Consider the following 22,398-nt stretch of genomic DNA (forward strand, 5'->3'; position numbering starts at 1 on the left):
ACCCCTAGCCCTCCTTTTCATAAGACTAGACATAGCCAGTTCCTGCAATTGTTCTTCCTATGTTTTAGTCTCCAAGTCCCCTAATCATCTTTGTTGCTCTTCTCTGCACTCTTTCTAGAGTCTCAACATCTTCAGGCAGAAGGACATTGTAGAACTCAGTGAGAAAGATTTGAAGTGGAAATGCATAAAATGATAATGACAACTTTTTAAGTTTGGAAGACAAGAGGGATCAGAAACAGCTATTTTATTCAGAACACCCTTGTTTAGATAAATTCTAAAGAAAAAGATACTGAATGCAAATTTCTTTGTCATAGCAATTTATTTTTATGATGATTCTGTGGGAAACACTTATTTTATTGAGCTGTGGTCTCAAAGCATGATAGTCAACATTTTTGACCCTAATTTCTAGCTTTCCCCTACTGGACTCACAAGCATCTGTTATTCCAATCTCTATTTAATTCACTATTAAATCTCCAATTTTCCAAATTTTTTACAAATTTCCCAATATTTGCAAAGAAGGTTCGCTCTTCCCAAAAATCACTGATGATCAGGTTCAGAAGAAGATGCATTTCTGCATTCCAGGATGGTGACATTCATGTGAATCAGCCCACCAGCCATCTTAGAATATCCTGGACGGAAGGAACATGAACTCTTTGTCGTACATCCTTGGTGAGTGGTCTTCTCAGAGAAACTTCCAAGTGGGGCTAAGAAAAAGAAGAAAAGGTGCAGATGAGACTCTATAGCATAGATATTACAAAGTAATGCATATTGTTTCCTTGTTATTTGCACTATTTGGCCTAGATGTTCTTGTGACCTTTATGAAACCATAAAGACCATTGAAAAAACTGATGCAAATCTGGTTTCCATTTATTAAATGCTCAATAAAGTTTCTCTAAATAGATCATATTCCTTTATAAAAAAAAGGAAAAAAGGAAGGAAGGAAGGAAATGTCTACTCACGAAACTCTGCTACTGTTTTATGAGTTATGGTAATACACAGATCCTGTTCGCCAACGCAGGCTACAGTTTGATTGGCTTCACAAGAATCCTCATCTAGTGCAAAGCAGGCTGGGCACTGTAACCCATTTGGTTGAAAGTCTTCATAATTCTCCACTGGAGGAAGCAAATTTTCCAGTTAGCAAAGTTTCATGATCACCACTAACCCTTTAAATGTCTATCCAACTTGACATTCTTTTCACATACTTGAGTTCAATTCCAGCTCGGATGGAATCAAGGAACCCAAGATTCTTTGCAACAAGCAAGAGTTTTAAAAAAAGCTAGAGTTGGAAAATAATGTATTGAAGTGTAGATACTTCCACAGAAGTGGATCTACATTAGTTCATAATGGATAGGATAATTTTGGTCATAACTGGAGAACTACATATTACATGTAACTAAATTACATATAGTAATGTTTCTTTTCATTGAATTATTGTATGCCGCTCAGAGTCTATAGCTTGGAGTAGGTGATAGGTATTATATGAACTAAGTCCGTCAATTAAAGCTCAAAAAGGTAGAGTTTGAAAAGGTTGTATTAAGGTGTAGATACTTACACGGAAGCGGTTCTGCATTACAGAGATCGGTTTGGCAACAGATACCTCTGGCCATGTTAAATCTACCATCTACTGTTGTGGTGCTGTAGAGGCCATCCCAACACGCCTCACGGGTTGCACATTCCTTGATAATTGAACTCACTGGAATTTTGGCTGCAGAAGGGCATTAGAAAAAATATCGAACTCAGCAGAAATGACAAATTGCATATCAAACTTGTTCATTTGGCTGTTTTATTTTGGAAGAAATAGCTAAATACCTGTGATTATTTCACTTTAAGAAATGTTGTACCGACCAGTGGTGGGTTTCAAAAATTGTTCGAACCTACTCTGTGGGTGTGGCCTCCTTTGTGGGAGTGGCTTGCTGCCCATGTGACTGGATATGAAGATGCCGACGTCACTTGTCAGAACCACCTTAAATTACCTCACACACAGCACTGGCATGCATAAGAATAGGATGTAAACTTGTTTTTTAAAAGGCATCTTTGGTTTGCATTAAAACAACTTCAACAGGCGCAATGTTCTGATTGCACCACAAACGCAGTAATCATCCTTACCTTTCACAGAGGCACTGAGTTTTATAAATATGAGCATGATAGTGTAGAATAATCATATCCAAGGACCAGTGGTGGGTTTCAAAAAAGTTTGGAAGCTCTTCTGTAGGTGTGGCCTACTTTCCGGGTCCACTGGTGGAACCTCCTCTAACCGGTTTGGTAGATTTGATGAACCGGTTCTACCGAATAGGTGTGAACTAATAGGAACCCACCTCTAGTGCTGACCCAAACTTTTGAGTGAACTTCCATGGCTGTGTTTTCCTTCTTCCAACCCAGCACATATCCCAATATTCCAGTTCTTGCACCTGCAGAGATTAACTAGCCAATTAAACTTCTGCAACTGAGGAAGGACAAGAATGTTGATCTACTGACTCCTAAATTTTACCTGGGCTACTAAACCTCACTGTCTTTCACATAGATGTTGACACCATTGAAGATGTATTTATTGCCAAGAAACATATAAGCACAGGCAACTGCAGAATCTGGAGCTTTTGCAGAATGATGACTGTTCCATTGTGACAAAGTAATCCAAACTCCTTCTGTTTACCTTGAAATTTGTGATGCACATTCAAATGGACAAAGTGTAGATTGCTACATCAGGATGTGTGTTTCACAACTTGTCCTCTCTTGTCCCCTTGTACATGTCAATTCACCAATGTTTAAAAATTGCATCTGGTAAATAACATTGGATTTCTCCTACTGTCTCTCACTGAACTCTCAAGAAAAGTCATTGAAGGAATGTCCCAAACAATCACATTTTAGTACAACCTAGATGCTAAATTTTAGCATTTTACTGTTGTTTGACAGTGAAATGGGCAACATATGTCGGCAAAGATGTTGAGGCTCCGGAAAGAGTGCGGAGAAGAGCAACAAAGATGATTAGCGGACTAGAGGCTAAAACCTATGAAGGACGGTTGCAGGAATTGGGTAGGTCTAGTAAAAAGAAGGACTAGCAGTGACATGATAGCAGTGTTCCAATATTTGAGGGGCTGCCACTGGAATTGAGGGTCAACTTATCCTGCAAAACATCTGAAGGCAGGATAAGAAGCAAGGATATAAGCAACCGAGAACTAAGGAGAATTTTACTGACAATAAGACCAATCAATCAGTGGAACGGCTTCTCTCGAGAAGTTGTGAATGGTCCAATACTGGAGGTTGTAAGAAGAGACTGGACAGCCATTTGTCTGAAATGGTCTAATCTAGTATCTCCTGCCTGAGCAGGGAGTTGGACTAGAAGACCTCCAAGGTTCCTTCTAACTCGGATGTTCTGTGTTCTAATAAATATATGCATATTATATAAAAGCGAGAAACATGGGCAGGTTATTCCTTGATGGTGCAAAAACCAAGTCATGGACATGCTTAAGAACAAACTCAACTTTCACTTACCTATAGAACTATTACCAAGTACAGTAGAACAAAATTCTTCATCTTCTTTGCACTCCACTACCTTCACATTCTCTTCTTCACATTCAATTCCAACATTAACACATTGTTGACACTTTAGAGACGTCACTACAAATAAAAGACATAGTCATGCCAATGATCAGTGTCACCTTTCTATGTTTTTCTCTCCTCCTAGCATTTACATTCAAGACTCCTGTTATAATTTGGTTGACTAAGCATGTCTCCCCTGTTGTTGTTTTTCTGCTGGGGACCTGTGGAAGGGTGGGAGGGGAGATCAGCTTGTGGAAATGGAAGGGAAGTTGAGACTAAGGGAGAGATTCACCTTCTTGTATTGCTAACATTTTAATATGACACTGGATCATCCCATATTTTGGTATTCATACCGTTGACCAGTTTTGTGAAGAAGTCATTTGGACGCTATTTTTTTTGCAAGCACCTGAATTCTCAATGTCTATGAATTCTGAATAATTTTTGATATCTGCTTCCTCTCAGACCTCCAACATTTTAATATGACACTGGATCATCCTATCTTTTGTTATTTATGCTGCAGACTAATTTTCTGAAGAAGCCATTTGGATGCAGGAAGTGAATCCTGAATCTATGTATTCCTAATAATTATTGATATCAGCTTTGACTCTTGATTCCTGGTGATGCAGGATTTGGGCACATTATAGACGCGTTGTTCCAATAGATATCTTCTTAAGGCTGAGAGAAAGAGTCACCAGCCTAGTTTTTGGCCCAATGGTCGAATCTCGCTTGCCTAGTTTGTGTTCCTAATGAATGACTAGACTCATAGTGACCTACTCCTAATCCAAAACCTTCAGCTATTAAACCAAATTGGCTCTCTTGATATTCTGAAGAAATGATCATTGATCCTGCTACAGGTAGCTACTAAAGGTAGTTCTTGACATAGGACCACAATTGGGACTGGAGCTTGTGTTAAGTAACATTGTTAAGTGAGTTGTGCCCAGTTTTACAACCTTTTCATGGTAGTTAATAACTGCAGTCATTAAGTGAATCACATGGCTGTTTAACAAATCTGCCTTCCCCTACTGATGCTCCTGGTCAAGAAAGTTGCAAATGGAGATCATATGTCCCAAGACATGCAACGGATATAAACTCATGCCAGCTGTTTCATGCACAAAATTTGATACCTGGCTGTGGGAATACTGCCATTGTTGAAAGTTTTATGACCATTTGTAAATCACTTTTTTCAGTTCTGTTCTAACTTCCAATGGGAAGAGAACAAATTGATTTGTAGTAGAACAATTGACCAGAGGCTTCCTCAACCTGCCTGCCTTCCACCCCTTTCCTGAAGTCTCCTGAAGTTTCTATATCTCAGTTTCAAGGAAATTAAATTCCTTACCTGTTGACAGGATGGAAGAGAAGAGAAAGAGGACAAGAATTCCAGCTGCCCTCATGTTGGTAGAAGTCAACTCCGCTGCCTTTCCTGAAGCCACCTACTGCTCAGCTTTGCAACTGGGGAAATGTTTGTGAAGAAGCAGCTGCTGGAGGTGGAATGTAGGGTCAGAAATGATTGGCTAGCAGAGATAGCAAACTCAGGCAGGGCAGAAGCCAAATTCTATTAGGAAAGATAGTGGTGTTCTTAGAAAATATACACAAAATAAACTTTGCTCGGCAGCCAAATGGGGCTATGATTTCTTGTTTACTACATCTCTACATCTTCCTCTGCTTTTTCAAAGTTTAGTGTAGCTTCTAAATGTGAATTTATATCCTACTATAATCCTCTATATCCGAGTTGTATCATTTGCCCCTCCTGACTGTTTTTCACCTTAATTGCTACATTGATTTATTTCGATCGTTTTGGACCTTTTTCTGATTCTATAGTTGTGCGTAATATGTATGTCAGTACTTTGTAATATATTAATGATAAGTCCCTGAAAATTTCCATTATTATATTTTTATTTTGGGAGACAGATTTTAGTTCCTGGCCCTTAGTTTCTATTACTTATTACTATATTTATTGCCCTCTAACTCGACCTATAAGAAATGAAAATACAGGTATAATTTAACTGTATTCAGAGCTGTTGTAACTTTAAATGGCCATTGAGCAAATGGACATCTGTCAAGAACACCCTCTAGTAGAACAATTTATCAGATGCTTCCACAAGTGAAAATGAAGTGATACTAAAGTAGAATAAAATATGGATTAAAAATATAAGAATGAAAATGTGGCATAAAAAGGACAGTTAGAAGCTTGCTTAAAAGAAATGTCTTCAGCCTCTAACAACACGATGTTCCAGCCAATGTCCCTATGTCAAAAGCCCAAACCACAAGGTTCAGATAAAGTTCATTATTGACACATAATCCATCCCTGTAACAAAAGGAGAAGACCCTCATCTCCTTATAAGGCTTTTTCCTCAAGGTAACCAATAAGAAATGAGTTAAGTGTTGCCTTTGAGAATGTATAAGAACGTGTGCTTTGATAATGAAGGTTGTTCAGAATTTGCAATGTTAGCCATTTCGCTAACTTTCTGAACCTGGCTGCCAAATAAACCTTTCCTGTATCCTGAGAAGGCTTAAGGCCGTCATTTTCAGCAACAATTCTTAGCTCCTTATGTCATAATTGTGATCATAATTCTTCCCACCCTGGATTCAGAGGTGCTATGTAATTAACTGACAAATTTCTATCCTTCCTTTTCCAGTGGAGATTATTGAGATGGAGATGAGGGAGCAATTACAGAATGGCTGATATCTGGGCCATTTCAATTTGCTTCAGGGATGGGATGGAAAAGGCCTTGGTCATACAAGTGGGTGGCTTTTGCCAAGATCTGTATTGGTGTAGTAAACCTCTTTTGCTCCTTTTAAAACTCTCTCTGACCATTGTCCTCTACTGGTCCAATTTTGAGGATGAGGAGTTGATTGAAGTACTGATTTGCAATAGTTCCACTTTTCCTCAGCGGGCAACTTCATCTGTAATGTTGGAAAGAACTGATCTCTTGGGTGGGGGTGTAAAGGGATTTGACACTGATGACCAGTGGTCAGATTCAGCCGGTTTGCACCGGTTCAGTCAAAGCAGTTGTTAACTTTGTGTGCAGGTCGGTGAACTGGCTGAATCACCACGCCTCACGGCTCACCCCTCCCCTCCCAGTTATTCCTCGCCTTGCTCAGCCTGACCTGAGGCTATTTTGGCATCTCACCACTCCTCTAACCAGCCCTCCGGCGCCAGACTGTGTGGTGGACTGTGGCACCGGATGATTCCAGAGACACACACAGAGGGATGGATGGGCAACTGAGCAGCTGGCAGGAGGGAAGGAGAAGGAACAGGGAAAGAGGAAAAGCGAGCTCCTCCTCCTCTCACCCTGGCCACTCAGTTGCCCATTTCTCCATTGTAGGGCAGTGCCATGAAACCAGTCTCCCCCACCCCACCCCACCCCCTCCGAGGCCTTTGCTTCCCCCAAGCATTTCTTTGCCTGACTTCCAGCTCCATCTCATTTTCCCATCATGTTTCTTGGCATTGTGTGCAGGGAAACAAAGGTTTTTGGGACTAAAAAGAGTTTGGTCAATCAATCCAAATTCTCGCACGAAAAATGACACAAAGCCTTTTCTCTTTCCCTGCTCCTCCTTCTCTCCTGCTGGTTGCTCCATTTCCCATTTCTCTATGGCAGCACAGCTATTTTATTCAGAACACCTTTGCTTATAAAAATTCTAAAAAAAAAAATACTGAATGCAGATTCCTTTGTCATAGCAATTTATTTTTATGATGATTTTGTGGACTTTGAGGATTGAAAAACATATTTTATTGAGCTGTGGTGTCAAAGGATTATATTTCAATATTTTTGCCCCAGCTTTCCAGTTTTCCACCACTCAGGTAAGACTCAGAAGCATCTTTGATTTCAAGCACTACTTAATTCACTATTAAATCTCCAGCTTTCTCATTTTCTAAAAATATCCCAGTAATTGCAAAGAAGGTTAGGCTCTTCCCAACAATCACTGATGATCAGGTTCAGGAGAAGCTGCATTTCTGCATTCCAGGGTGGTAGTATTGAACTGAATCAACCCATGAGCCATCTCATGCACTCCTAAAGGAAGGGAACATGTATTCTTTGTCGTACATCCTTGGAAAGTGGACTTCTCAGTGAAATTTGAAACTGTGGATAAGAAAAAGGCAGAAAAGGTGCTTATGAGACTCTATAGCATAGATATTATAAAGTAATGCAGATTGTTTCTTTGATATTTATACTGTTTGGCCTTGATGTTCTAATGGCCTTTATGGAACCATAAAGATTGTTGAAAAACCTGGTACAGATCTGGTTACCATATATTAAATGTTCAATAAGGTTTCTACAAATAGATCATATTCCTTTATAAAAAAAAAGGAAGGAAGGAAGGAAGAAAGGAAGGAAGGAAGGAAATGTCTACTCACAAAACTCTGCTACTATGGTATAGGTTATGTTAAGACACCGATCCGCTTGGCCAACGCAGTCTACAGATTGATTGGCTTCACAAGAATCCTCATCTAGTTCAAAGCAGCCTGGGCACTGTAACCCATTTGGTTGAAAGTCTTCATAACTTTCCACTGAAGGAAGAAGATTTTCCAGTTAGCAAAGTTTCATGATCACCATTAAACCTTTTAATGTCTATCCAACTTGACATTCTTTTCTCATACTTGAGTTCAATTACAGCTCAGATGGAATCAAGGAACCCAAGATTCTTTGCAAAAAGCAAGAGTTTTCAAAAAACCTAGAGATGGAAAATAATGTATTAAAGTGTAGATACTTATACAGAAGCCGTTCTACATTAGTTCATAATGGATAGGATAATTTTGGTCATAACTGAGCCGAGGTGGCCCAGTGGTTAAATGCAGCACTGCAGGCTACTTCAGCTGACTGCAGTTCTGCAGTTCGGATGTTCAAATCTCACCGGCTCAGGATTGACTCAGCCTCCCATCCTTCCGAGGTGGGTAAAATGAGGACCCGGATTGTTGGGGGCAATATGCTGACTCTGTAAACCACTTAGAGAGGGCTGAAAGCCCTATGAAGCGGTATATAAGTCTAACTGCTATTACTATTGCTAACTACATATTACATGAAACTACATTACATATAGTAATGTTTCTTTTCATTGAATTATTGTATGTCGCTCAGAGTCTATAGCTTGGAGTAGGTGATAGGTATTATATAAACTATGTTCATCAATTGAAGCTCAAAAAGGTAGAGTTTGAAAAGGTTGTATTAAGGTGTAGATACTTACACGGAAGCACATCTGCATTACAGAGATCAGTCTGGCAACAGTTACGTCTGGCTATTTCAAATCTACCATCTACTGTTGTGGTGCTAAAGAGGCGTTCAAAACACTCCTCACGAGATGCACATTCTTTGACAATTATACTCACTGGAGCTTCCACTGCAGAAGGGAATGAGAAAAAGAAATATGGAACTCAGCAGAAAATGACGAATTGTATATGAAACATGTTCATTTGGCTGTTTTATTTTGGAAGAAATAGCTAAATACCTGTGTTTATTTCACTTTAAGAAATGTGTACCGACCCAAACTTTTGAACTTCCATGGCTGAGTTTTCCTCCTTCCAACCCAACACATATCCCAATATTCCAGTTCTTGGACCTGCAGAGATTAACTGGCTAGTTGACCTCTGCAACTGAGGATGGGCAGGAATGTTGATCTTCGGGCTCCTAAATTTTACCTGGGCTACTAAACCTCACTGTATTTCACATAGATGTTGACTCCTTTGATGATTTATTTATTCCCAAGAAACATATAAGCACAGGCAACTGCAGAATCTGGAGCTTTTGCAGAATGATGACTGTTCCATTGAGACAAAGTCCTGTAAGCTCCTTCTTGTTAGCTGGCAATTTGTGTTGCAGATTCAAAAGGGCAAAGTGTAGATTGCTACATCAGGATGTGGTGTTTCATAACTCGTCCTCTCTTGTCCCCTTGTACAAGTCAATTAACCAAAGTTTTAAAAATTACATTGGACTTCTTCTGTCCCTCACTGAACCCCCAAGATAAGTCATTGAAGGAACATCACAAACCTAACCATATTTTAGTACAACCCAGATGCTAAATTTTAGCATTTTACTGTTATTTGACAGTGAAATGGGCAACATATGTCGAAAAAGATGTTGAGGCTCCGGAAAGAGTGCGGAGAAGAGCAACAAAGATGATTAGGGGACTGGAGGCTAAAATTTATGAAGGATGGTTGCAGGAATTGGGTAGGTCTAGTAAAAAGAAGGACTAGTACTGTAGGATAGCAGTGTTCCAATATCTGAGGGGCTGCCACTGGAATTGTCAACTTATCCTCCAAAGCATCTGAAGGCAGGATAAGAAGCAAGGATATAAGGAACCAAGAACTAAGGAGAAATTTACTGACAATAAGAGCAATCAATCAGTGGAACGGCTTCTCTCGAGAAGTTGTGAATGGTCCAATACTGGAGGTTGTAAGAAGAAACTGGACAGCCATTTGTCTGAAACGGTCTAATCTAGTGTCTCCTGCAAGAGCAGGGAATTGGACTAGAAGATCTCCAAAGTGCCTTCTAACTCGGATGTTCTGTGTTCTAATAAATATATGCATATTATATAAAAGTGGGAAACATGGGCAGGTTATTCTTTGATGATGCAAAAACCAAGTGATGGACATGCCTGAGAACAAACTCAATTTTCACTTACATAAAGTAGAATTGACAACTACAGTAGAACAAAACTCTTTATCTTCTTTGCACTCCGCCACCTTCACATTATCTTCTTCACATTCAGTTCCAAGGGCAACACATTGTTCACACTTTAGAGATGTCACTATAAATAAAAGACATAGTCATGCCAATGATTAGTGTCACCCTTCTATGTTTTTCTCTCCTCCTAGCATTTACATTCAAGACTCCTGTTATAATCTGGTTTACTAAGCATGTCTCCCTTCTTGTTGTTTTTTTCTGCTGGGGACCTGTGGAAGGGTGGGAGAGGAGATCAGCTTGTGGAAATGGGAGGGAAGTTGAGATTGAGAGAGAGATTCACCTTTTTGTACCGCTAACCTTTTTGTGGTAGTTAATAACTGCAGTCAGTAAGTGAATCACATGGCTGTTCAGCAAATCTGCCTTTCCCCCATTGATGCTGCTGGTCAGGAAGGTTGCAAATGGGGATCATATTTCCCAAGACATGCAATGGATATAAACAGCTGCTTCACGCCCAAAATTTGATACCTGGCTGTGGGAATACTGCCGTTGTTGAAAGTGTTAGGACCATTTGTAAGTCACTTTTTTCAATTCTGTTCTAACTTTATATAGGTGCAGCACAAATTGATTTGTAGTAGAACAATTGACCAGAGGCTTCCTCAACCTGCCTGCCTTACATCCCTTTCCTGGAGTCTTCTAAAGTTTCTATATCTCAGTTTCAAGGAACTTAAATTCCTTACCTGTTGACAGGATGGAGGAGAAGAGACAGAGGACAAGAATTCCAGCTGCCCTCATGTTGGTAGAAGTCAACTCTGCTACCTTTCCTGAAGCCACCTACTGCTCAGCTTTGCAACTGGGGAAATGTTTGTGAAGAATCAGCTGGTGGAGGTGGAATGTAGGGTCAGAAATGATTGGCTAGCAGAGATAGCAAACTCAGGCAGGGCAGAAGCCCAATTCCATTGGGAAAGATAGTGGTGTTCTTAGAAAATATACACAAAATAAACTTTGCTCAGTAGTCAAATGGGGCTGTGATTTCTTGTTTACTACATCTCTACATCTTCCTCTGCTTTTTCAAAGCTTAGTTTAGCTTCTGAAGGTGAATTTATATCCTACTATAATTCTCTATATCTGAGTTGCATCCTTTGCCCCTCCTGAAAGTTTTTCACCTTAATTCCTACATTCATATATTTGGATCGGTTTGGACCTTTTTCTGATTCTATAGTTGTCCGTAATATGTATGTCAGTACTTTGTTATATATTAATGATAAGTCTCTGAACATTTCCATCATTATTTTTTTATTTTTGGAGACAGATTTTAGTTCCCGGCCCTTAGTTTCTATTACTTATTACTATATTTAGTAATAAGTAATAGAAAGGAAATATAAAGGAAAATGAAGTGATGCTTTGCTTCTTATGTTATAACTGTGATCATAATTCTTCCCGCCCTGAATTCAGAGGTGCTATGTAATTAACTGACCAATTACCATCCTTCCTTTTTCAGTGGAGATTATTGAGATGGAGATGAAAAACCAATTACAGAATGGCTGATATCTGGGCCATTTCAATTGGCTACAGGCATGGGATGGAAAAGGCCTTGGTCATACAAGTGATCTGTATTGGTGTAGTAAACCTCTTTTGCTCCTTTTAAAACTCTCTCTGACCATTGTCCTCTACTGGTCCAATTTTGAGGATGAGGAGTTGATTGAAGTACTGATTTGCAATAGTTCCACTTTTCCTCAATGGGCCACTTCATCTGTAATGTTGGAAAGAACTGATCTCTTTGGGGGGGGGTAAAGGGAATCAACACTGATGACCAGTGGTCAGATTCAGCCGGTTTGCACCGGTTCAGTCAAAGCAGTTGTTAAATTTGTGTGCAGGTCGGTGAACTGGCTGAATCACCACGCCTCACGGCTCACCCCTCCCCTCCCAGTTATTCCTCGCCTTGCTCAGCCTGACCTGAGGCTATTTTGGCATCTCACCACTCCTCAAACCAGCCCTCCGGCCCAAGACTGTGTGGTGGACTGTGGCACCGGATGATTCCAGAGACACACACAGAGGGATGGATCGGCGACTGAGCAGCTGGCAGGAGGGAAGGAGAAGGAACAGGGAAAGAGGAAAAGAGACCTCCTCCTCCTCTCACACTGGCCACTCAGTTGCCCATTTCTCCATTGTAGGGCAGTGCCATGAAACCTGTCTCCCCCACCCCACCCCACCTCCTCCGAGGCCTTTGCTTCCCCCAAGCATTTCTTTGCCTGACTTCCAGCTCCATCTCTTTTTCCCCTCATATTTCTTGGCATTGTGTGCAGGGAAACAAAGGTTTTTAGGACTAAAAAGACTTTGGTCAATCAATCCAAATTCTCGCACGAAAAATGACACAAAGCCTTTTCTCTTTCCCTGCTCCTCCTCCTCTCGTGCTGGTTGCTCCATTTCCCATTTCTCTATGGCAGCACAGCTATTTTATTCAGAACACCTTTGCTTATATAAATTCCAAAGAAAAAAACTGAATGCAGATTCCTTTGTCATAGCAATATATTTTTATTCTGCTTTTGTGGACTTTGAGGATTGAAAAACATATTTTATTGAGCTGTGGTGTCAAAGGATTATATTTCAATATTTTTGCCGCAGCTTTCCAGTTTTCCACCACTCAGGTAAGACTCACAAGCATCTTTGATTTCAAGCTCTACTTAATTCACTATTAAATCTCCTGCTTTCTGATTTTCTAAAAATATCCCAATAATTGCAAAGAAGGTTTGGCTCTTCCCAACAATCACTGATGATCAGGTTCAGGAGAAGCTGCATTTCTGCATTCCAGGTTGGTGGTATTGAACTGAATCAACCCATGAGCCATCTCAGACACTCCTATAGGGAAGGAACATGAATTCTTTGTCGTACATCCTTGGAAAGTGGACTTCTCAGTGAAATTTGAAACTGTGGATAAAAAAAAGGCAGAAAAGGTGCATATGAGACTCTATAGCATAGATATTATAGAGTAATGCAGATTGTTTCTTTGCTATTTATACTGTTTGGCCTTGATGTTCTAGTGGCCTTTATGGAACCATAAAGATTGTTAAAAAACCTGGTACAGATCTGGTTACCATATATTAAATGTTCAATAAGGTTTCTACAAATAGATCATCTTCCTTTATAAAAAAAGGAAGGAAGGAAGGAAGGAAGGAAGGATGGAAGGAAGGAAGAAAAAAAGGAAGGAAGGAAATGTCTACTCACAAAACTCTGCCTCTGTGGTATAGCTTATGTTAAGACACCGATCCTCTTGGCCAATGCAGGCTACAGATTGATTGGCTTCACAAGAATCCTCATCTAGTTCAAAGCAGGCTGGGCACTGTAACCCATTTGGTTGAAAGTCTTCATAATTCTCCACTGGAGGAAGCAAATTTTCCAGTTAGCAAAGTTTCATGATCACCACTAACCCTTTAAATGTCTATCCAACTTGACATTCTTTTCTCATATTTGAGTTCAATTACAGCTCAGATGGAATCAAGGAACCCAAGTTTCTTTGCAAAAAGCAAGAGTTTTCAAAAATCCTAGAGATGGAAAATAATGTATTAAAGTATAGATACTTATACAGAAGCGGTTCTACATTAGTTCATAATGGATAGGAACATTTTGGTCATAACTGAGCTGAGGTGGCCCAGTGGTTAAATGCAGCACTGCAGGCCACTTCAGCTGACTGCAGTTCGGCTGTTCAAATCTCACCGGCTCAGGGTTGACTCAGCCTTCCATCCTTCCGAAGTGGGTAAAATGAGGACCCAGATTGTTGTTGGGGGCAATATACTGACTCTGTAAACCGCTTAGAGAGGGCTGAAAGCCCTATGAAGCGGTGTATAAGTCTAACTGCTATTGCTATTGCTAACTACATATTACATGTAACTACAGTACATATAGTAATGTTTCTTTTCATTGAATTATTGTATGTCGCTCAGAGTCTATAGCTTGGAGTAGGTGATAGGTATTATATAAACTATGCTCATCATTGAAGCTCAAAAAGGTAGAGTTTGAAAAGGTTGTATTAAGGTGTAGATACTTACACAGAAGCACTTCTGCATTACAGAGATCAGTCTGGCAACAGTTACCTCTGGCTATTTCAAATCTACCATCTACTGTTGTGGTGCTAAAGAGGCCTTCAAAACACTCCTCACGAGTTGCACATTCTTTGACAATTATACTCACTGGATCTTCCACTGCAGAAGGGAATGAGAAAAAGAAATATGGAACTCAGCAGAAAATGACGAATATATGAAACATGTTCATTTGGCTGTTTTATTTTGGAAGAAATAGCTAAATACCTGTGTTTATTTCACTTTAAGAAATGTGTACCGACCCAAACTTTTGAACTTCCATGGCTGAGTTTTCCTCCTTCCAACCCAACACTTACCCCAATATTCCAGTTCTTGGACCTGCAGAGATTAACTGGCCAGTTGACCTCTGCAACTGAGGATGGGCAGGAATGTTGATCTTCTGGCTCCTAAATTTTACCTGGGTTACTAAATCTCACGGTCTTTCACATAGATGTTGACTCCTTTGATGATTTATTTATTCCCAAGAAACATATAAGCACAGGCAACTGCAGAATCTGGAGCTTTTGCAGAATGATGACTGTTCCATTGAGACAAAGTCCTGTAAGCTCCTTCTTGTTAGCTGGCAATTTGTGTTGCAGATTCAAAAGGGCAAAGTGTAGATTGCTACATCAGGATGTGGTGTTTCATAACTCGTCCTCTCTTGTCCCCTTGTACAAGTCAATTAACCAAAGTTTTAAAAATTACATTGGACTTCTTCTGTCCCTCACTGAACCCCCAAGATAAGTCATTGAAGGAACATCACAAACCTAACCATATTTTAGTACAACCCAGATGCTAAATTTTAGCATTTTACTGTTATTTGACAGTGAAATGGGCAACATATGTCGAAAAAGATGTTGAGGCTCCGGAAAGAGTGCGGAGAAGTGCAACAAAGATGATTAGGGGACTGGAGGCTAAAATTTATGAAGGATGGTTGCAGGAATTGGGTAGGTCTAGTAAAAAGAAGGACTAGTACTGTAGGATAGCAGTGTTCCAATATTTGAGGGGCTGCCACTGGAATTGTCAACTTATCCTCCAAAGCAACTGAAGGCAGGATAAGAAGCAAGGATATAAGGAACCAAGAACTAAGGAGAAATTTACTGACAATAAGAGCAATCAATCAGTGGAACGGCTTCTCTCGAGAAGTTGTGAATGGTCCAATACTGGAGGTTGTAAGAAGAGACTGGACAGCCATTTGTCTGAAACGGTCTAATCTAGTGTCTCCTGCAAGAGCAGGGAATTGGACTAGAAGATCTCCAAAGTGCCTTCTAACTCGGATGTTCTGTGTTCTAATAAATATATGCATATTATATAAAAGTGGGAAACATGGGCAGGTTATTCTTTGATGATGCAAAAACCAAGTGATGGACATGCCTGAGAACAAACTCAATTTTCACTTACATAAAGTAGAATTGACAACTACAGTAGAACAAAACTCTTTATCTTCTTTGCACTCTGCCACCTTCACATTATCTTCTTCACATTCAGTTCCAAGGGCAACACATTGTTGACATTTTAGAGATGTCACTATAAATAAAAGACATAGTCATGCCAATGATCAGTGTCACCCCTCTATGTTTTTCTCTCCTCCTAGCATTTACATTCAAGACTCCTGTTATAATCTGGTTTACTAAGCATGTCTCCCTTCTTGTTGTTTTTTTCTGCTGGGGACCTGTGGAAGGGTGGGAGAGGAGATCAGCTTGTGGAAATGGAAGGGAAGTTGAGATTGAGAGAGAGATTCACCTTTTTGTACCGCTAACCTTTTTGTGGTAGTTAATAACTGCAGTCAGTAAGTGAATCACATGGCTGTTCAGCAAATCTGCCTTTCCCCCATTGACGCTGCTGGTCAGGAAGGTTGCAAATGGGGATCATATTTCCCAAGACATGCAATGGATATAAACAGCTGCTTCACGCCCAAAATTTGATACCTGGCTGTGGGAATACTGCCGTTGTTGAAAGTGTTAGGACCATTTGTAAGTCACTTTTTTCAATTCTGTTCTAACTTTATATAGGTGCAGAACAAATTGATTTGTAGTAGAACAATTGACCAGAGGCTTCCTCAACCTGCCTGCCTTACATCCCTTTCCTGGAGTCCTCTAAAGTTTCTATATCTCAGTTTCAAGGAACTTAAATTCCTTACCTGTTGACAGGATGGAGGAGAAGAGACAGAGGACAAGAATTCCAGCTGCCCTCATGTTGGTAGAAGTCAACTCTGCTGCCTTTCCTGAAGCCACCTACTGCTCAGCTTTGCAACTGGGGAAATGTTTGTGAAGAATCAGCTGCTGGAGGTGGAATGTAGGGTCAGAAATGATTGGCTGGCAGAGATAGCAAATTCAGGCAGGGCAGAAGCCCAATTCCATTGGGAAAGATAGTGGTGTTCTTAGAAAATATAAACAAAATAAACTTTGCTTAGCAGTCAAATGGGGCTGTGATTTCTTGTTTACTACACCTCTACATTTCCTTTGCTTTTTCAAAGCTTAGTTTGGCTTCTGAAGGTGAATTTATATCCTACTATAATTCTCTATATCTGAGTTGCATCCTTTGCCCCTCCTGACTGTTTTTCACCTTAATTGCTACATTGATTTATTTGGATCGTTTTGGACCTTTTTCTGATTCTATAGTTGTGCATAATATATATGTCAGTACTTTGTAATATATTAATGATAAGTCTCTGAACATTTCCATTATTATAATTTTTATTTTTGGAGACAGATTTTAGTTCCTGGCCCTTAGTTTCTATTACTTATTACTATATTAATTGACCTCCAACTCTTACTTACAAGAAATAAAGATTAAAATACAGGTATAATTTAACTGTATTCAGTGCTGTTGTAACTTCAAATGACCATTGAGCAAATGGACATATGTCAAGAACAACATCTAGTAGAACAATTTATCAGATGCTTCCACAAGTGAAAATGAAGTGATGCTTTGCTTCTTATGTTATAATTGTGATCATAATTCTTCCTGCCCTGGATTCAGAGGTGCTAGGTAACTAACTGGCCAATTACCATCCATCCTTTTTCAGTGGAGATTATTGAGATGGAGATGAAAAACCAATTACAGAATGGCTGAAATCTGGGCCATTTCAATTGGCTACAGGCATGGGATGGAAAAGGCCTTGGTCATACAAGTGATCTGTATTGGTGTAGTAAACCTCTTTTGCTCCTTTTAAAACTCTCTCTGACCATTGTCCTCTACTGGTCCAATTTTGAGGATGAGGAGTTGATTGAAGTACTGATTTGCAATAGTTCCACTTTTCCTCAATGGGCCACTTCATCTGTAATGTTGGAAAGAACTGATCTCTTTGGGGGGGGGGGGTAAAGGGAATCAACACTGATGACCAGTGGTCAGATTCAGCCGGTTTGCACCGGTTCAGTCAAAGCAGTTGTTAACTTTGTGTGCAGGTCGGTGAACTGGCTGAATCACCACGCCTCACGGCTCACCCCTCCCCTCCCAGATATTCCTCGCCTTGCTCAGCCTGACCTGAGGCTATTTTGGCATCTCACCACTCCTCAAACCAGCCCTCCGGCCCCAGACTGTGTGGTGGACTGTGGCACCGGATGGTTGCAGAGACACACACAGAGGGATGGATCGGCGACTGAGCAGCTGGCAGGAGGGAAGGAGAAGGAACAGGGAAAGAGGAAAAGCGAGCTCCTCCTCCCCTCACACTGGCTACTCAGTTGCCCATTTCTCCATTGTAGGGCAGTGCCATGAATCTTGTCTCCCCCATCCCACCCCCTCAGAGGCCTTTGCTTCCCCCAAGCATTTCTTTCCCTGACTTCCAGCTCCATCTCATTTTCCCATCATGTTTCTTGACATTGTGTGCAGGGAAACAAAGGTTTTTGGGACTAAAAAGAGTTTGGTCAATCAATCCAAATTCTCACACGAAAAATGACACAAAGACTTTTCTCTTTCCCTGCTCCTCCTTCTCTCCTGCTGGTTGCTCCATTCCCATTTCTCTATGGCAGCACAGCTATTTTATTCAGAACACCTTTGCTTATATAAATTCCAAAGAAAAAAACTGAATGCAGATTCCTTTGTCATAGCAATTTATTTTTATGCTGCTTTTGTGGACTTTAGGATTGAAAAACATATTTTATTGAGCTGTGGTGTCAAAGGATTATATTTCAATATTTTTGTCCCAGCTTTCCAGTTTTCCACCACTCAGGTAAGACTCAGAAGCATCTTTGATTTCAAGCACTACTTAATTCACTATTAAATCTCCCGCTTTCTGATTTTCTAAAAATATCCCAATAATTGAAAAGAAGGTTTGGCTCTTCCCAATAATCACTGATGATCAGGTTCAGGAGAAGCTGCATTTCTGCATTCCAGAGTGGTGGTATTGAACTGAATCAACCCATGAGCCATCTCAGACACTCCTATAGGGAAGGAACATGAATTCTTTGTTGTACATCCTTGGAAAGTGGACTTCTCAGTGAAATTTGAAACTGTGGATAAAAAAAAGGCAGAAAAGGTGCATATGAGACTCTATAGCATAGATATTATAGAGTAATGCAGATTGTTTCTTTGCTATTTATACTGTTTGGCCTTGATGTCCTAGTGGCCTTTATGGAACCATAAAGATTGTTAAAAAACCTGGTACAGATCTGGTTACCATATATTAAATGTTCAATAAGGTTTCTACAAATAGATCATCTTCCTTTATAAAAAAAGGAAGGAAGGAAGGAAGGAAGGATGGAAGGAAGGAAGAAAAAAAGGAAGGAAGGAAATGTCTACTCACAAAACTCTGCTACTGTGGTATAGCTTATGTTAAGACACTGATCCTCTTGGCCAATGCAGGCTACAGATTGATTGGCTTCACAAGAATCCTCATCTAGTTCAAAGCAGGCTGGGCACTGTAACCCATTTGGTTGAAAGTCTTCATAATTTTCCACTGAAGGAAGAAGATTTTCCAGTTAGCAAAGTTTCATGATCACCACTAACCCTTTAAATGTCTATCCAACTTGACATTCTTTTCTCATATTTGAGTTCAATTACAGCTCAGATGGAATCAAGGAACCCAAGTTTCTTTGCAAAAAGCAAGAGTTTTCAAAAAACCTAGAGATGGAAAATAATGTATTAAAGTGTAGATACTTATACAGAAGCGGTTCTACATTAGTTCATAATGGATAGGATAATTTTGGTCATAACTGAGCCGAGGTGGCACAGTGGTTAAATGTAGCACTGCAGGCTACTTCAGCTGACTGCAGTTCTGCAGTTCGGCTGTTCAAATCTCACCGGCTCAGGATTGACTCAGCCTTCCATCCTTCCGAGGTGGGTAAAATGAGGACCTGGATTGTTGGGGGCAATATGCTGACTCTGTAAACTGCTTAGAGAGGGCTGAAAGCCCTATGAAGCGGTGTATAAGTTTAACTGCTATTGCTATTGCTAACTACATATTACATGTAACTACATTACATATAGTAATGTTTCTTTTCATTGAATTATTGTATGTCGCTCAGAGTCTATAGCTTGGAGTAGGTGATAGGTGTTATATAAAGTATGTTCATCACTGAAGCTCAAAAAGGTAGAGTTTGAAAAGGTTGTATTAAGGTGTAGATACTTACACGGAAGCACTTCTGCATTACAGAGATCAGTCTGGCAACAGTTACCTCTGGCTATTTCAAATCTATCATCCACTGTTGTGGTGCTAAAGAGGCCTTCAAAACACTGCTCACGAGTTGCACATTCTTTGACAATTAAACTCACTGGAGCTTCGACTGCAGAAGGGAATTAGAAAAAGAAATATGGAACTCAGCAGAAAATGACGAATTGTATATGAAACATGTTCATTTGGCTGTTTTATTTTGGAAGAAATAGCTAAATACCTGTGTTTATTTCACTTTAAGAAATGTGTACTGACCCAAACTTTTGAATTTCCATGGCTGAGTTTTCCTCCTTCCAACCCAGCACATATCCCAATATTCCCGTTCTTGGACCTGCAGAGATTAACTGTCCAGTTGACCTCTGCAACTGAGGAAGGACAAGAATGTTGATTTTCGGGCTCCTGAATTTTACCTGTGCTACTAAATCTCAAGGTCTTTCTCATAGATGTTGACACCTTTGCAGATTTATTGATTCCCAAGAAACATAGAAGCACAGGCAACTGCAGAATCTGGAGCTTTTGCAGAATGATGACTGTTCCATTGTGACAAAGTCGTGTAAGCTCCTTCGGTTTATCTTGCAATTTGTGTTGCAGATTCAAAAGGGCAAAGTGTAGATTGCTACATCAAGATGTATGTTTCATAACTCGTCCTTTCTTGTCCCCTTGTACATGTCAATTAATCAAAGTTTTAAAAATTACATAGGACTTCTACTATCCCTCATTGAACCCCCAAGATAACACCCATTGAAGGAATGTCCCAAACTAATCACATTTTAGAACAACCTAGATGCCAAATTTTAGCATTTTGCTGTTTTTGACAGTGGAATGGGCGACATATGTCGGCAAAGATGTTGAGACTCCAGAAAGAGTGCAGAGAAGAGCAACAAAGATATTTAGAGGACTGGAGGCTGAAGCTTATGAAAGACGGTTGAAGGAATTGGGTAGGTCTAGTAACAACAAGGACTAGTAGTGACATGATAGCAGTGTTCCAATATTTGAGGGGCTGCCACTAGAATTGGCGGTCAACGTATCCTCCAAAGGATCTGAAGGAAGTATAAGAAGCAGGGATATAAGCAACCAAGAACTAAGGAGAAATTTACTGACAATAGGACCAATCAATCAGTGGAAGGGCTTGCCTTGAGAAGTTGTGAATAGTCCAATACTGGAGGCTTGTAAGAAGAGACTGGACAGTCATTTGTCTGAAACGGTCTAATCTAGTGTCTCCTGCCTGAGCAGGGAGTTGGACTAGAAGACCTCCAAGGTCCTTCTAACTCGGATGTTCTGTGTTCTGATAAATATATGCATATTATATAAAAGTGGGAAACATGGGCAGGTTATTCTTTGATGATGCAAAAACCAAGTGATGGACATGCATGAGAACAAACTCAATTTTCACTTACATAAAGTAGAATTGACAACTATAGTAGAACAAAACTCTTTATCTTCTTTGCACTCCACCACCTTCACATTATCTTCTTCACATTCAGTTCCAAGGGCAACACATATTTGACACTTTAGAGACGTCACTATAAATAAAAGACATAGTCATGCCAATGATCAGTGTCACCCCTCTATGTTTTTCTCTCCTCCTAGCATTTACATTCAAGACTCCTGTTATAATCTGGTTGACTAAGCATGTCTCCCCTGTTGTTGTTTTTCTGCTGGGGACCTGTGGAAGGGTGGGAGAGGAGATCAGCTTGTGGAAATGGAAGTTGAGATTGAGAGAGAGATTCACCTTTTTGTACCGCTAACCTTTTTGTGGTAGTTAATAACTGCAGTCATTAAGTGAATCACATGGCTGTTCAGCAAATCTGCCTTCCCTTCATTGACGCTGCTGGTCAGGAAGGTTGCAAATGGGGATTATATTTCCTAAGACATGCAAACAGCTGCTTCACGCCCAAAATTTGATACCTGGCTGTGGGAATACTGCCATTGTTGAAAGTGTTAGGACCATTTGTAAGTCATATTTTTCAATTCTGTTCTAACTTCAGATGGGAACAGAACAAATTGATTTGTAGTAGAACAATTGACCAGAGGCTTCCTCAACCTGCCTGCCTTTCACTCCTTTCCTGGAGTCCTCTAAAGTTTCTATATCTCAGTTTCAAGGAAATTAAATTCCTTACCTGTTGACAGGATGGAGGAGAAGAGACAGAGGACAAGAATTCCAGCTGCCCTCATGTTGGTAGAAGTCAACTCTGCTGCCTTTCCTGAAGCCACCTACTGCTCAGCTTTGCAACTGGGGAAACGTTTTTGAACAATTAGGTTGTGGAGGTGGAATGTTGGGTCCCAAATGATTGGCTGCCAGAAATAGCAAACTCAGCAGGGCAGAAGCCAAATTTCATTAGGAAAGATAGTGGTGTTCTTAGAAAATATACACAAAATAAACTTTCCTCAGCAGTCAAATGGGGATGTGATTTCTTGTTTACTACATCTCTACATCTTCCTCTGCTTTTTCAAAGCTTAGTTTAGCTTCTAAAGGTGAATTTATATCCTACTATAATTCTCTATATCTGAGTTGCATCCTTTGCCCCTCCTGACTGTTTTTCACCTTAATTCCTAC

At 40.1% G+C, this 22,398-nt stretch overlaps 4 protein-coding genes across 4 annotated transcripts; all 4 read right to left on the reverse strand.

Annotated features, from left to right (window-relative positions):
• Nucleotides 1-300: 300 nt before the first annotated feature.
• LOC148042939 (phospholipase A2 inhibitor gamma subunit B-like) lies at nucleotides 301-5,015 on the reverse strand. The gene is made up of 5 exons (XM_087728358.1): nucleotides 4,874-5,015; nucleotides 3,490-3,615; nucleotides 1,553-1,705; nucleotides 960-1,112; nucleotides 301-704 (listed from the first exon to the last, which is right to left on the reverse strand). The coding sequence occupies exons 1-5, from the start codon at nucleotides 4,926-4,928 to the stop codon at nucleotides 538-540; spliced, it is 654 nt and encodes a 217-aa protein (XP_087584484.1). The 5' UTR covers nucleotides 4,929-5,015; the 3' UTR covers nucleotides 301-537.
• A 2,187-nt stretch (nucleotides 5,016-7,202) lies between these two features.
• On the reverse strand, nucleotides 7,203-11,020 carry LOC148042940 (phospholipase A2 inhibitor NAI-like). Its single transcript, XM_087728363.1, has 5 exons — nucleotides 10,895-11,020; nucleotides 10,156-10,281; nucleotides 8,722-8,874; nucleotides 7,895-8,047; nucleotides 7,203-7,619 (listed from the first exon to the last, which is right to left on the reverse strand). The coding sequence occupies exons 1-5, from the start codon at nucleotides 10,947-10,949 to the stop codon at nucleotides 7,459-7,461; spliced, it is 648 nt and encodes a 215-aa protein (XP_087584489.1). The 5' UTR covers nucleotides 10,950-11,020; the 3' UTR covers nucleotides 7,203-7,458.
• Nucleotides 11,021-12,665: 1,645 nt separating this feature from the next.
• On the reverse strand, nucleotides 12,666-16,491 carry LOC148042941 (phospholipase A2 inhibitor NAI-like). Its single transcript, XM_087727531.1, has 4 exons — nucleotides 16,371-16,491; nucleotides 15,632-15,757; nucleotides 14,201-14,353; nucleotides 12,666-13,532 (listed from the first exon to the last, which is right to left on the reverse strand). Exons 1-4 carry the CDS (start codon nucleotides 16,423-16,425, stop codon nucleotides 13,372-13,374), a joined length of 495 nt encoding a protein of 164 aa, XP_087583657.1. The 5' UTR covers nucleotides 16,426-16,491; the 3' UTR covers nucleotides 12,666-13,371.
• Nucleotides 16,492-18,358: 1,867 nt separating this feature from the next.
• On the reverse strand, nucleotides 18,359-22,085 carry LOC148042942 (phospholipase A2 inhibitor NAI-like). Its single transcript, XM_087728359.1, has 5 exons — nucleotides 21,962-22,085; nucleotides 21,239-21,364; nucleotides 19,801-19,953; nucleotides 18,975-19,127; nucleotides 18,359-18,681 (listed from the first exon to the last, which is right to left on the reverse strand). Exons 1-5 carry the CDS (start codon nucleotides 22,014-22,016, stop codon nucleotides 18,521-18,523), a joined length of 648 nt encoding a protein of 215 aa, XP_087584485.1. The 5' UTR covers nucleotides 22,017-22,085; the 3' UTR covers nucleotides 18,359-18,520.
• Between the last annotated feature and the right edge of the window lie 313 nt (nucleotides 22,086-22,398).

The sequence above is a fragment of the Thamnophis sirtalis genome, unplaced genomic scaffold (genome assembly GCF_051295495.1).
Source record: "Thamnophis sirtalis isolate CommonGarterSnake01/CBP01778 unplaced genomic scaffold, rThaSir2_p1.2 scaffold_13, whole genome shotgun sequence".
NCBI lineage: Eukaryota > Metazoa > Chordata > Lepidosauria > Squamata > Natricidae > Thamnophis > Thamnophis sirtalis.

Bases quoted from the DNA above. Each gene is read 5' to 3' on its own strand.
- LOC148042939 (XM_087728358.1), bottom strand. From the start codon at position 4,928: ATGAGGGCAGCTGGAATTCTTGTCCTCTTTCTCTTCTCTTCCATCCTG. The intron at 1,706-3,489 runs GTAAGTGAAAGT...GCCCTTCTGCAG, and splicing joins ACTTGGTAATAGTTCTATAG to CCAAAATTCCAGTGAGTTCA. The intron at 705-959 runs GTGAGTAGACAT...TCTTTTTCTTAG, and splicing joins TAAAACAGTAGCAGAGTTTC to CCCCACTTGGAAGTTTCTCT.
- LOC148042941 (XM_087727531.1), bottom strand. From the start codon at position 16,425: ATGAGGGCAGCTGGAATTCTTGTCCTCTGTCTCTTCTCCTCCATCCTG. The intron at 15,758-16,370 runs GTAAGGAATTTA...TTTTATTTATAG, and splicing joins CTCCTCCATCCTGTCAACAG to TGACATCTCTAAAATGTCAA. The intron at 14,354-15,631 runs GTAAGTGAAAAT...TCCCTTCTGCAG, and splicing joins AGTTGTCAATTCTACTTTAT to TGGAAGATCCAGTGAGTATA.
- LOC148042942 (XM_087728359.1), bottom strand. From the start codon at position 22,016: ATGAGGGCAGCTGGAATTCTTGTCCTCTGTCTCTTCTCCTCCATCCTG. The intron at 21,365-21,961 runs GTAAGGAATTTA...TTTTATTTATAG, and splicing joins CTCCTCCATCCTGTCAACAG to TGACGTCTCTAAAGTGTCAA. The intron at 19,954-21,238 runs GTAAGTGAAAAT...TCCCTTCTGCAG, and splicing joins AGTTGTCAATTCTACTTTAT to TCGAAGCTCCAGTGAGTTTA.
- LOC148042940 (XM_087728363.1), bottom strand. From the start codon at position 10,949: ATGAGGGCAGCTGGAATTCTTGTCCTCTGTCTCTTCTCCTCCATCCTG. The intron at 10,282-10,894 runs GTAAGGAATTTA...TTTTATTTATAG, and splicing joins CTCCTCCATCCTGTCAACAG to TGACATCTCTAAAGTGTGAA. The intron at 8,875-10,155 runs GTAAGTGAAAAT...TCCCTTCTGCAG, and splicing joins AGTTGTCAATTCTACTTTAT to TGGAAGCTCCAGTGAGTATA.